Source organism: Rhinoraja longicauda, unplaced genomic scaffold (assembly GCF_053455715.1).
Source record: "Rhinoraja longicauda isolate Sanriku21f unplaced genomic scaffold, sRhiLon1.1 Scf000755, whole genome shotgun sequence".
In the NCBI taxonomy this organism is placed as follows: Eukaryota; Metazoa; Chordata; class Chondrichthyes; order Rajiformes; family Arhynchobatidae; genus Rhinoraja; species Rhinoraja longicauda.
In genome coordinates this window covers 29,479-43,812 of record NW_027601971.1, presented here as the reverse complement: position 1 = coordinate 43,812, position 14,334 = coordinate 29,479, and the positions used below count along the sequence as shown (strand labels likewise).

Here is a 14,334-nt window from a genome sequence, read left to right as displayed (position 1 = left end):
AGGGAGGGAGTCAGGGAAGAGGGGTAACCAGCTGCACAAGGCTCGGTAGAAATAGTTACAGCGGCACGGTAGCGCAGCGGTAGAGTTGCTGCTTTACAGCGAATGCAGCGCCGGAGACTCAGGTTCGATCCTGACTACGGGTGCTGCACTGTAAAGAGTTTGTACGTTCTCCCCGTGACCTGCGTGGGTTTTCTCCGAGATCTTCGGTTTCCTCCCACACTCCAAAGACGTACAGGTATGTAGGTTAATTGACTGGGTAAATGTAAAAAATTGTCCCTAGTGGGTGTAGGATAGTGTTAATGTGCGGGGATCGCTGGGCGGCGCGGACTTGGTGGGCCGAAAAGGCCTGTTTCCGCGCTGTATATATATGATATGATATGATATGATATTTACTCAGTTTTCTACTGTACCTCAGATCAACCTCAGTGGGAATTAAGTCTTGACACATGCCAGAAAAATTCCCAGGTTCACCGTCAACACAGATGAACCTTTTGATGAAGTCAGATGCACATGTAGGATGAAGTGCAGGTACGATGAAAAACTTGATTACAGGAGGATCACGGCCAAATAGATTCACACAAGACTTAAATTATACAAGACAGTAAAAAAGATTGTGCAAATAACAAAACATGAGTGCAAAAACACAACGAGTAACTAGTCCATGGTAGTGCAAAAGGTGGTCTGTAGATTTTAGTTAGTTTAAGTTTAGAGATCCAGCATGGAAAAAGGCCTTTCAACTGGCTAAGTCAACACTGACCATCGATCTCCCATTCACACCAGTTCTATATTAGTGTAAGAAAATAACTGCAGATGCTGGTACAAATCGAAGGTATTTATTCACAAAATGCTGGAGTAACTCAGCAGGTCAGGCAGCATCTCAGGAGAGAAGGAATGGGCGACGTTTTGGGTCGAGACCACTTTTGCATCCGCTCCCTGCACACTAGGGGCAATTTACAATGACCAGTTAACCTACAAACCTGAATGTCCTAGAGCATTTGAAGGTTGACAAATCTCCCAGGACTGATCAGATATCCCCAAGGGCACCGTGGGAAGCTAGGGAAGAAATTGCACGTGTCCTGGCTGAGATACACGAGTTATCTTAAGATGCGGGCGAGGTGCCGCAAGACTGTTGTGCCTCTATTGAAGAAAGAAACCTGGGAATTATAGGCCGGTGAGCCTAATGTCTGTGGTCAGAAAGTTACCAGAGAGTATTCTGAGCGGTAAGATAAGATATACATGCATTTAGGAGATTTAATGGAGGTGCTGATGTACCATTTTGACAGCATGAGCTGGGAACAGCTGAGGGTGGGGGGGGGGGGGGGGGGTGGGGGGTGTATAAGGGAACACAATTTTAAGACTTGCGAGAACCAAAGAAATGCTGAAGTTTTGAATAAAATATGCATCTCCTTCTGCAGGCTCGTGGAAGCACACATTAAAGTGATCATTTTCAGGTGGCCTTTTGGTTTGCAAATCTGACCTTGTGCGCTTAGCTTCAGCTAAAATGTGATGTCGATGAGGAACTACACCGAGGGTGTAAGGACATAGTAAGGGTGACAGACTGGAAGTAACTGACTACTTCCAGAGACCCTCAGGTGAGATGTAACTGACCATTCCAAAGGGCCTCATCACACCAGGAGTGACCGATTACTCCAGGGAACGTCAGACCAGGAACAATTGACCACTCCTCAGGCCAGGCAGAGATCCTCAGACTGCAAGTAGTTCACCACTCCAGGAACCCTGAGACAAGAGCAAGTGACAATCCCAGGTACCTTCAGATTGAGAGGAAGTGACCACCACAGAAACCCTTAAACCAGGAGAGACTGGTCAGCCTGGAGGGTCCCGGGCCCCTCGGACCAGAAGCAAGTGACCATGCCAGAGACCCTCAGACCAGGAGTACCCCTAGGGACCACCACTGGATTCCAGCACTAGCTGTGCACCTGACACAATTTGTTCAAGAGACTTGAATTCACTGGGGAGTAATCTGCACCCAAGTGACATCTTCCTCCACTTCAGCTAAAGAATTTCCACTGAGATTAATTTTTTTAGTTCATTGCAAAGTAAAGATCAACATTTTGTCCAAAAAAAAGGCAAAAAATATTTTGCAGCCTGGCAAAAACAGATTAAACCTGGATAATTCAATCTCATCTGTATGATGCAGGCACTATTAATAGTGAGCCGAGAGCTCACAAGGAATACAACACAGGTAAATGTAAAGGAGGACCCGGCGTGTGGGGACCGCCGTGGGGGAGGGGGAAGAACAATGGTGACCCGGCGTGTGTGGACCGCCGTGGGGGAGGGGGAAGAACAATGGGGACCCAGCGTGGGGGGACCGCAGTGGGGTAGGGGGAAGAACAATGGGGACCCGGCGTGTGTGGACCGCCGTGGGGGAGGGGGAAGAACAATGGGGACCCCGCGTGTGTGGACCGCCGTGGGGGAGGGAGAGGGGAGAAGAACAGAAACATAGAAAATAGGTGCAGGAATAGGCCATTCAGCCCTTTGAGCCAGCACCGCCAATTCAATGTGATCACGGCTGATCATCCAAATTCAGTACCCTCTTCCTGCTTTCTCCCCATATCCCTTAACTCCCTTAGGCCTAAGAGATATGTCTAACTCTCTCTTGATTACACCGAGGTAGACCTGAACAAAGGTAGACCTGGCGCGGGATACTTGTAACGTTATTTAATTGCTCTTTATGTGGTGACTATTTGCATACCATGGGCATGCAAGCAAATAATTTCACTGTGACTTGTCATATGCGACAATAAAGTATTCATTCATCATTCACAGGTAAATTTAGAGTCCATGGGGTGGGGGTGGGGGGGGGGTGGGGGGGTGGGGGGGTGGGGGGGGGAGGTGGGGGTGCAACACCGACAGCTGAATACTGCAAAGACCTGATGTTACTCACGTGAAGGCAAAGGCCACGAGAGCTCCGCTGACAACAATGAAGTCCAGAATGTTCCAAAGATCTCGAAAGTAAGAGCCAGGATGTAGTATCAGACCTAAATTAATCATCTTGTGAAAGGGAGTAAGGTAAAGAAAAAATAATTTTGCAAGTGGGAAAAACATAGCAATTAATTTTGACGGACTCCCGTGCTGCTGGAGTTTAAAAGTGTCAGGAGGAACTGCAGATGTTGGTTTAAACTGAAGACAGAAATAAAAAGCTGGAGTAACTCAGTATTAAAGACTTTGGCATAAAAACTGCACATGTCAAGTATTGATCAGCGCACTGGCTCCTGTGATCTCAGGGACACAGGTAGCTTGAGCCAACCTGATGGCAGGCCTCTTTATTGGGGTTTGCAGAGATTTGGGTGGGGGGGGGGGGGGGACGGTTTGGAAGTGAGGATCTTTAATAATTCTCAAAGGGGTGCCAAATGTGTGAAGGGGAGGTGTACTTTGCAGGCACTGGGGCGTGTTCCCAAGTTGGAATTAAATATTCAGAATGGAGGACATCCAGCGTTTTCATTACTATGTAATCTTCCATGAGGATTCATGAATTCCATTACAATCGTTCCACTCTTTTAAATGTCTATTCTAGGTCTATGTTTATATCCTGCACTCTGTTTCCTTTCTCTTTGCACTGGTTGTTTCGTTTACAGATACAGTGCGGAAATAGGCCCCTCGGCCCACCGAGTCTGCGCCGACCAGCGATCCCCGCATATTAACATTATCCTACCTACACACACTAGGGACAATTTTTACCGAGCCAATTTACCTACATACCTGTGCATCTTTGGAGTGCGGGAGGAAACCGGAGATCTCGGAGAAAACCCACGCGGTCACGGGGAGAACGTACAAACTCCGTACAGACAGCGCCCGTAGTCGGGATCGAACCCGGGCCTGCCGTGCTGCAAGCGCTGTAAGGCAGCAACTCTACCGCTGCGCCACTGTGCCGCCCTAAAGCTGTTGTACTCATGTACGGTTTTTTGATTGTCATCATGTATGGATACTTTCTTTTAACTCAGCTAACATGTAAAACAAAGTTTGACACTGTGCCTTGGTGCATGTAACAATATACCAACACTATTACCAGTGACACTGGATCTGTGGGCCAATCCGTTAGTTCTACACTTCTAGAAAATTATCACCGAAGATCTGTGAGGCTTCACCCCAAGAGATGAAGTTGATTCTTAGGTTCAACAGCAACCTTTTTAACATCCTTCAGCTTCTTCAGCACTTTAAAATTCCCAAATGATCGGAAACTGAAGGACACAAAAGGAATTTTTGAAGGACTGTTTATAAAGTTAAAGAATGAGTACTTTTGGTTTTTGAGGAATTAACAGCACATGCTTAGGAATCAATCTTTTGAAATTCATTCCTTTTTCACAAAAAAATAAACACATTTACAGTTTATTTTAATTTACTTGCCCCAGATGCACAAGTCAACTGGGGCATAGGGCTCATTTGACATAAAACTCCAGAGCTCCAAGCTCAATGTGATTGGCCTTATTAATCACAGGATTTATTGATTGCAAAATGTTTATTTCAGTAAATGAGCCAAAGAGTAATTAACTACATGCTTTCGCTCTCTTTTAAATAATAATTGTGCAGTGAATTTATGAAAAACTCATGGGAATGTTTACCTTAATCACCATTTCGAAGGTGAAGACCCCAGTGAACACATAGTCCAGGTACTTGAGAACCTAAACAGAAAATATTTTTTAATTTCAGTCTGAGTTTGCAATGGACGCGTGCTTTCAAAGTCTCAATCGCTCTGTGCTTTATTTAATTACTTGCAGCTCTGCGGTAGTGATTGAAATGGTGTGTTCGTGGAAGTTGGGAATAGTACACAGGGGATTACAGAATAATGCTGGGGCAAAAAGGATGAAACAGGAGAAATATCAACAGCTGGAGAGTGAGGCTGTGAATTACCTCATTCCATTGGGGTGGTCTCTTCAGAAAAGGGAATAAAACCTGGAGGAGGGGGCTTCAAGTAATGGCAAAAGGACAGGGAAACATACCTTTAGTTTAGGTGAGGTTTTTTTTAGTTTAGAGATACAGCGTGGAAACAGGCCCTTTGACCCGCTGTGTGCGCGCCGACTAGCGATCCCCGCGCACTAACACTATCCTACACACACTAGGGACAATTTACACTTATACCAAGCCAATTAACCTTCAAACCTGTACGTCTTTGGAGTGTGGGAGGAAACCGGAGATCCCGGGGAAATCCCACGCATGTCACAGGGCGATACAGGCAAGCACCCCGTCAGGAAAGAACCAGGGTCCCTGGCGCTGAAATGCAGCAACTCTACCGTGTCGCCACCGTGTCGCCACCACACCATACCTAATGAACTAACACCTATGACTGCCGCCTGGTTACCCTAATAACAGACAGCATCATTTGTTACATTCTGAGAGCAATATTTTATTTCCGATCATAATGATCAGCCATGATCATATTGAATGGCGGTGCAGGCTCGAAGGGCCGAATGGCCTACTCCTGCACCTATTTTCTATGTTTCTATGTTTCTATCAAACCACCTGTAAAATATGGCAGGTGTAACTTGCCATTATGGTTGCACTATTGGACAGCCCTGCTGGTTTGATCTCCTTGAGGGAGGCGTTTATGATATGAAATGCCCATTTGTGACTGTCGAAATTTAGCTTCATTCAAGGCATTAAAATAAAATACATTCGGGAATAATCCCATCACAAATTTCACCTTGTCCGGGGACCATCCCCTACACTCATGCAGCCTTCCCTCTTATTTAATTTTCTCTGGAGGTTTACAGTCACAAAATGTCATGCATTAGACAGAGCACTCCGAACCTCGGCTGCAATCAAGCAAAATACCCAGCTAATTACAGCATTATAACAATTAACGTTATTTAAATCACTCAGTCACCAGCCTGTAAGTGCCATTTCTCTCCCCCACCAGGATTTGAAGCTATCTGCTTCACACAGCATTTGATAATCTAATGCCCATTTGCACCTCTGGAATGTTCAATCACTTTCTTAATCAACTATTCAGGTGGCTTTTATTAAAGCAGTTAATTATCACAACACTGCCGTTCTCGACTAAATTAATTCCACACATTTATTACTCAGAGAAAAAAAAATCGCTGCCTCAGACTGCCGTACACTGAAATCTATTAGAATTCTCCTATTTTGATTTGTCATAGAGTGATATGATTGTTTAACCATGGGGCGTATTGCAGGGAAATGTGGATCAAATTCCATTGTACGTAGGTGAGGTTTTTTTTTCTAAACGTCGTCTCATTACCCATTATGATATCTTTGAATTTTCAAGGATGCATTGGTTAGAACGGTAAAATATTAAATAAAACTGCAAGCAACAGGAGATACAAAGGAACAGCAGATGTTAGAATCTTATGTAAAACACAGAGTGCTGGAGAAACTCAGCAAGGTCAGACAGCATCTGTGGAAGAAGTAGATGGGCAACATTGCGGTTTGGGTCTGAAACATAGAAACATGGAAACATAGAAAATAGGTGGAGGAGGCCATTCGGCCCTTCGAGCCAGCACCGCCATTCATTGTAAGAAAATAACTGCAGATGCTGGTGCAAATCAAAGGTATTTATTCACAAAATGCTGGAGTAACTCAGCAGGTCAGGCAGCATCTCAGGAGAGAAGGAATGGGTGACGTTTCGGGTCGAGACCCTTCTTCATTGTGATCATGGCTGTTCATCCACAATCAGTAACCCGTGCTTGCCTTCTCCCCATATCCCTTGATTCCACTAGCTCCTAGAGCTTTATCTAACTCTCTCTTAAATCCATCCAGTGATTTGGCCTCCACTGCCCTCTGTGCCAGAGAATTCCACAAATTCACAACTCTCTGGGTGAAAAAGTTCCTTCTCACCTCAGTTTTAAATGGCCTCCCTTTTATTCTAAGACTGTGGCCCCTGGTTCTGGACTCCCCCAACATTGGGAACAGTTTTCCTGCATCTAGCTTGTCCAGTCCTTTTATAATTTTATATGTCTCTATAAGACTTAATAAAGACTATAAGAAGAAGTATCCCGACCCAAAATGTTGCCTATCCATTCATTCCATGGATACTGCCTGACCCACTGAGTTGTTCCACACTTTGCATTCCGTTTCCACTTTGGCTGCAATCAGCAACATGACAGGGATGTGCTGGCCGTGCCGATATCAGCTTAATGTTTCTGCTTCTTATAAAGCTTGCCTGCTTTGTGTAAACCTTCTAAAAGATTTGTTGCTGACGCCATAATTAAATTCAATTGCTTATTCGTTCCTGTGCTTTGAACAAATTGATATATATATATACACACTCAACTTTTATCACTAGAAAATAAATAGTTTTGTAAGGAGCACACATCCACCATGTGTAAGTGAAGCAGACTTTAAATCACTGAAAAGAATTTAAAAGACTGATATCCATCAGCCAGTCCCATAGTTAAAAACTGTTAAAAGTTAACGGGATTACTTTGAAGAGCCTTGGCCAGAGAATAGGGCATCGCAGAAGCTTGTCATGTTTATTACCAGTGTTGCAGGGAGTTTGGCTTATTTTGTGGGTCGGGATAGCATCTAACTCAAAGTTATGTTACTTGTGCTACAAGTGCCATAATCGTTTAGCAGGTTGGGCTGATTTCTGGCAAATTGCACCTTCCTTTGACTGGAAACACAGGTTTAACAATATTACCAAAGCCGACGAAGCAAATCCTCTCTCTGACCAAACCGTGTAACTCTTGTGCTTTGTGAGAAATCACTCCATGTTATTGGTTTAACTGATTTAACAATTTCCTGCGTCGACTAATTCAAATCCACTTGCCCCCACAGTACTTTGCACAAGTTTTACTCAGGAAAATCGATGCAACAATAGACAATAGACAATAGACAATAGGTGCAGGAGTAGGCCATTCAGCCATTCGAGCCAGCACCGCCATTCAATGCGATCATGGCTGATCACTCTCAATCAGTACCCCGTTCCTGCCTTCTCCCCATACCCCCTCACTCCGCTATCCTTAAGAGCTCTATCCAGCTCTCTCTTGAAAGCATCCAACGAACTGGCCTCCACTGCCTTCTGAGGCAGAGAATTCCACACCTTCACCACTCTCTGACTGAAAAAGTTCTTCCTCATCTCCGTTCTAAATGGCCTACCCCTTATTCTTAAACTGTGGCCCCTTGTTCTGGACTCCCCCAACATTGGGAACATGTTTCCTGCCTCTAATGTGTCCAATCCCCTAATTATCTTATATGTTTCAATAAGATCCCCCCAATTGGTGATTTTTGAAACTTTGACCACTTCTTGACTAATTCTGGTGTACCCTGCGGATTTAATGGTAAAGTTCCTTCTGGTTACGGTAAGCTTTAAAGAGAGCATTTGCAGCTGCACTGGTTTTGCGGGCGCACTGGGATGACAGTTGTTGGTTGGGTGTCGTAGCCACTTACATTGTTACTGGGTGAGTCGGCCTGGACAGGGTCCTCTGCTGCCAGTGCGATGCTGCTCATTGTGATCACCAGCAGGATACACATCTCAAAGTAGCGCAGATTTACAACGTAGTGGCACGCTCTGCGAACACTAAAAACACAGGTGAATGTACCTTTACATCAAAATCGACTCTGGCAAGAAAGAGCAATATCAAAGGGTACAACCATAAGCAATTATTCTGAAGTTTTTGGGAACCGCATAAGGTTCTTAAATATCCCTATTCACAACCAGAGCAGAGCTGAACTACTATCTACCTCTTTGGTGACCCTCGGGCTATCCTTGATCGGGATTTACTGGCTTTACCTTGCAATAAATGTTATTCCCTTATCATGTACCTGTACACTGTAGATGGCTCGATTGCAATCATGTATTGTCTTTCCGCTGACTAGGTAGCACGCAACAAAAACTTTTAACTGTACCTCAGTACACATGACAATAAACAACACTTAACTCAACTAAGAACAGAAAATCTGTAGGACTTTCAGTAGGATTCGGGATCAGTACATTATTTCGGTACAATTCGCTAATTGGGGATGTGCTTCGGTACGGCAATACGACTGTTTGCAAGAAAATAATTTCACTGTGCATTTGCACGTGACAATAAATACACCATTAAACTATTGAACCATTTAAAAGTACAGCACCGGAGTAGGCCACTCAGCCCACAACCTCTGTGTTGAACATCCTGATTAGACAATAGACAATAGACAATGGGTGCAGGAGGAGGCTATTCGGCCCTTCGAGGCAGCACCACCATTCAATGTCATCATGGCTGATCATTCTCAATCAGTACCCCGTTCCTGCCTTCTCCCCATACCCCCTGACTCCGCTATCCTTAAGAGCTCTATCCATACCATACCATACCATACACATACAGCCGGAAACAGGCCTTTTCGGCCCACCAAGTCCGTGCCGCCCAGCGATCCCTGTACATTAACACTATCCTACACCCACTAGGGACAATTTTTACATTTACCCAGCCAATTAACCTACATACCTGTACGTCTTTGGAGTGTGGGAGGAAACCGAAGATCTCGGAGAAAACCCACGCAGGTCACGGGGAGAACGTACAAACTCCTTACAGTGCAGCACCCGTAGTCAGGATCGAACCTGAGTCTCCGGCGCTGCATTCGCTGTAAAGCAGCAACTCTACCGCTGCGCTACCGTGCCGCCAGCTCTCTCTTGAATGAAAAGATGGACAAAGTTGAAAGGAGATATGCAGGACAAGATTTTTATGCAGAGAATGGTGGATTCATCTACCTCTACTCCTTGCACACCCATGTGCCTATCTAAAAGCATCTTAAACATCACTATCATATCTGCCTCCACCACCAACACTAGCAGTGGGTTCCAGGCACCCACCATTCTCTGCATAAAAATCTTGTCCTGCACATCTCCTTTCAACTTTTCCCCTCACACCTTAAAGCTATGCCCTCTGGGCTTTAACATTTCCACCCTGGGGAAAAAGTCCTGACTGCCTATGCCTCTCATGATTTTATCATCTTCTATCTATTCTCCAATACTCAGGGAAAACAATCCAAGTTTGTCCATCTTTTCATTATAGCTTAATCCCAGGCTGCATCCTGGTAAACTTCTGCTTCGGCTCTAAAACCTCCATATCCTTCCCATAATGGGGCAACTAGAACAGCGCGCAATACTCTAAATGTGGCATAACCAAATGTTTCATAAAAGTGCAACATAACTTAGTGATATAGTCACACAGTCGTACAGCATGGAAACAGGCTCTCCGGCCTAACTTGCCCATGCTGAACAAGATATCCAATCTCCACTAGTCCCACCTGCCTGCGTTTGGCCCATGGCGCCCAAAACCTATCCTATCTATGTCCCTGTCTAAAGATATTTTAAATGTTGTTATTGAACTTACCTCAACTACCAGCTCGTTTCATATGCCCACTGCCTTCTATGTGAAAAAGTTGTCCAGGTTCCTATTAAATCTTTTCCCTCTCACCTCCATTTCTTGATTCCCCTACTCTGGTTAATGACTCTGTCCCCTCATGGTCTTATCCATCTCTATAAGACTGGCCTTCAGCCTCCTGCACTCCAAGGCATAAAGTCCCAGCCTTCCCAGCTGCTTCCAATAGCTCAGGCCATCGTCCTGGCAACATCCTCGTAAATCTTCTCTGCACTCTTTCCAGGTTAACAACATCCTTCCTACAGCAGGGTGACCAGAAATGAACGCAATACTCCATATGGGCCCTCACCAACATTTTATACACTTGTAACATAACATCCCAACTTCTAAACTCAATACCCTGGCTGATGAAGGCCAATGTATCGAAAGGCTTCCTGACCACCCTATATGCTGGAGATGACACTTTCAAGGAACTATGTATACCTACAGTAGCTCTTCCACTATGCCATCGTGCCACCCAATGTTCACTAACCGTAGAGCAGAGACATGCCTAACCTACCTGCACAAGGTCAGGGCACAGAATACCAGCTTGCTCACCATTACCATAACTTTATAATCCTACACACTGATTTCCGATTGCCTTCCTGCCCCTGGCCCATGCGTCAGAATGCAGAAACACATTCCCATTGAAGGTCATGCTACTGAAGCCATGAATCTCAAATCAATTCTGCCAGGCATGTCAAATTATAATGGAAAGCAACATCTCAGTGTTACTACTTATACAATCATTAGTTATAGCGAGACTGGCAATTCACAATAAGATGCCGTTGCTACTGTAGAAACTTCACCTCAAGATGGTGAATGAAACAAGGAATCACCAAAGACCAACGTTCTCAACCAAAATCATGAGGGGCATAGACAAGGTGAATGGTCAGAGTGTTTTTTCCAGGGTAGGGGTGTCAGAAACTATTAGTTATCAGTTTAGTTTATTGTCATGTGTACCGAGGTACAGTGAAAAGGTTTTTGTTGTGTGCTAACCAGTCAGCGGAAAACCGCAACATGATTACAATCAAGCCATTCACAGTGTATGGTACATGATAAGGGAATAACGTTAGTGCAAGGTAAAGCCAGTAAAGTCTGATCAAAGATACTCCATGGGTCAGCAATGAGGCAGACAGGAGTTCAGGACTGCTCTACTTGTGGGTATACATTGAAAATGAGAGGGAGAGGTTAGTGAGAGGGAGGACCCGGATAAACCTACCACACAGAGGGTGCTACGTATGTGGAACGAGTTACAGCAGAGGTGGGAAAGGTGGGCATTTACTGCCTGTGCCACGCGATAGTGAGAATAGGAATGGAGTGAGGTGGAGGATAAATACGTGGCTGAGGAACTGGTGCAGGGAGCAGGGTTTCAAGTTTCTGGATCATTGGGACCTCTTCTGGGGGAAGTATGACCTGTACAAAAAGGACGGGTTGCATCTGAACCCGAGGGGAACCAATATCCTGGCGGGGAGATTTGCTAAAATAACTGCGGAGACTTTAAACTAGTACGGTTGGGGGGAGGGACTCAAACACAGATAGCTAATAGGCAGTGTGTGAGGCAGGAGGCAGAAAAGGGAAACACTCAGACGCAATATGTAGGAGAGAAAGAAGGGAAAAGAAATAAACTGAGAATAAGAAATGATGGGTCCCTTAAATGTGTATATTTTAATGCTAGGAGCATTGTAAGAAAGGTGGATGAGCTTAGAGCCTGGATTGACATCTGGAAGTATGATGTTGTGGCGATCAGTGAAACATGGTTGCAGGAGGGTTGCGATTGGCAATTAAATATTCCAGGATTTCATTGTTTCAGATGTGATAGAATCGGAGGGGCAAGAGGTGGGGGTGTTGCATTGCTTGTCAGGGAGGATATCACAGCAGTGCTTTGGCAGGACAGACTAGAAGGCTCGATTAAGGAGGCTGTTTGGGTGGAACTCAGAAATGAGAAAGGTTTAGCAACACTTATAGGGGTGTATAATAGACCGCCAAATAGGGAACGAGAATTGGAAGAGCAAATATGTAAGGAGATAGCAGATATTAGTAGTAAGCACAGAGTGGTGATTGTGGGTGATTTCAATTTTCCGTATATAGACTGGGAATCACATTCTGTTAAAGGGCTGGATGGTTTGGAGTTTGTAAAATGTGTGCAGGATAGTTTTTTGCAGCAATACGTAGAGGTGCCTACCAGAGAAGGGGCAGTGTTGGACCTCCTGTTAGGAAATGAGATGGGTCAGGTGACGGAGGTATGTGTTGAGGAGCACTTTGGGTCTAGTGATCATAATGCCATTAGTTTCAATATCATTATGGAGAAGGTCAAATCTGGACCAAGGGTTGAGATTTTGGATTGGAGAAAGGCTAATTTTGAGGAGATGAGAAAGGATTTAGAAGGAGTGAAATGGAAATTGTTGTTTTATGAAAAGGATATAATAGAGAAATGGAGGATATTTAAAGGTGAAATTTTGAGAGTACAGAGTCTTTATGTCCCGGTTCGGTGGAAAGGAAAGAATAATAATTTGAAAGAGCCGTGGTTTTCCAGGGAAATTGGACACTTGGTTCGGAAAAAGAGGGAGATATACAATAAATATAAGCGGCAGGGAGTAGATGAGGTTCTTGAGGAATATAAAGAATGTAAAAGGAATCTTAAAAAGGAAATTAGAAAAGCGAAAAAAAGATATGAGGCTGCTTTGGCAAGTAATGTAAAAGTAAACCCCAAGGGGTTCTACAGATATGTCAATAGCAAAAGGATAGTGAGGGATAAAATTGGTCCATTAGAGAGTCAGAGTGGACAGCTATGTGCTGAGCCGGAAGAAATGGGGGAGATATTAAACAATTTCTTTTCTTCGGTATTTACCGAGGAGAAGGATATTGAATTATGTGAGGTAAGCGAAACAAGTAGAGTAGTGATGGAAATTAGGAGGATTAAAGAAGAGGAGGTACGGACACTTTTGAAGAATATAAAAGTGGATACGTCTCCAGGTCCTGATAGGATATTCCCTAGGACATTGAGGGAAGTTAGTGCAGAAATAGCAGGGGCTATGACGGAAATATTTCAAACGTCATTAGAAACAGGGATGGTGCCGGAAGATTGGCGCATTGCGCATGTTGTGCCTTTGTTTAAAAAAGGTTCTAAAAGTAAACCTAGCAATTATAGACCTATTAGTTTGACGTCTGTGGTGGGAAAATTAATGGAAAAGATACTTAGGGACAATATATATAATTATTTGGATAATCAAGGCCTGATTAGAAACAGTCAACATGGATTTGTGCCTGGAAGGTCATGTTTGACTAATCTTCTTGAATTTTTTGAAGAGGTTACCAGGGAAATTGATAAGGGCAAGGCTGTGGATGTTGTCTATATGGACTTCAGTAAGGCATTTGACAAGGTTCCACATGGAAGGTTGATTAAGAAGGTTAAATCGTTGGGTATTAATAGTGAGGTTGCAAGATGGATTCAACAATGGCTGAATGGGAGATACCAGAGGGTAACGGTTGACAATTGTATGTCAGGTTGGAGGCCAGTGTCTAGTGGAGTGCCCCAAGGATCTGTGTTGGGTCCACTGTTGTTTGTCATTTACATTAATGATCTGGATGATGGTGTGGCAAATTGGATTAGTAAATATGCAGATGATACTAAGATAGGTGGAGTAGTTGATAGTGAGGTAGATTTTCAAAGTCTACAGAGAGACTTGGGCCTTTTGGAAGGGTGGGCTGAAAGATGGCAGATGGAGTTTAATGCTGATAAGTGTGAGGTGCTGCATTTTGGTAGGACAAATCAAAATAGGACGTACAGGATAAATGGTAGGGAATTGAGGAATGCAGTGGAACAGAGGGATCTGGGAATAACTGTGCATTGTTCCCTGAAGGTGGAATCTCATGTGGATAGGGTGGTGAAGAAGGCGTTTGGTATGCTTGCCTTTATAAATCAGAGCATCGAGTATAGAAGTTGGGATGTAATGTTGAAATTGTACAGGGCATTGGTGAGGCCGAATCTGGAGTATGGTGTGCAGTTCTGGTC

At 44.3% G+C, this 14,334-nt stretch overlaps 1 protein-coding gene across 1 annotated transcript in view; it reads right to left on the bottom strand.

Moving 5' to 3' along the window:
- LOC144591247 (putative voltage-dependent N-type calcium channel subunit alpha-1B) overlaps positions 1-14,334 on the bottom strand; it is a gene marked incomplete at both ends in the record, with an annotated part of 56,066 nt that overhangs the window by 14,067 nt on the left and 27,665 nt on the right. Inside the window, 3 exons of the mRNA XM_078395525.1 lie at positions 2,906-3,012; positions 4,581-4,640; positions 8,368-8,497. Of these exons, the coding sequence (XP_078251651.1) occupies positions 2,906-3,012; positions 4,581-4,640; positions 8,368-8,497 (297 nt within the window). The remainder of the gene's footprint in view (positions 1-2,905; positions 3,013-4,580; positions 4,641-8,367; positions 8,498-14,334) is intronic.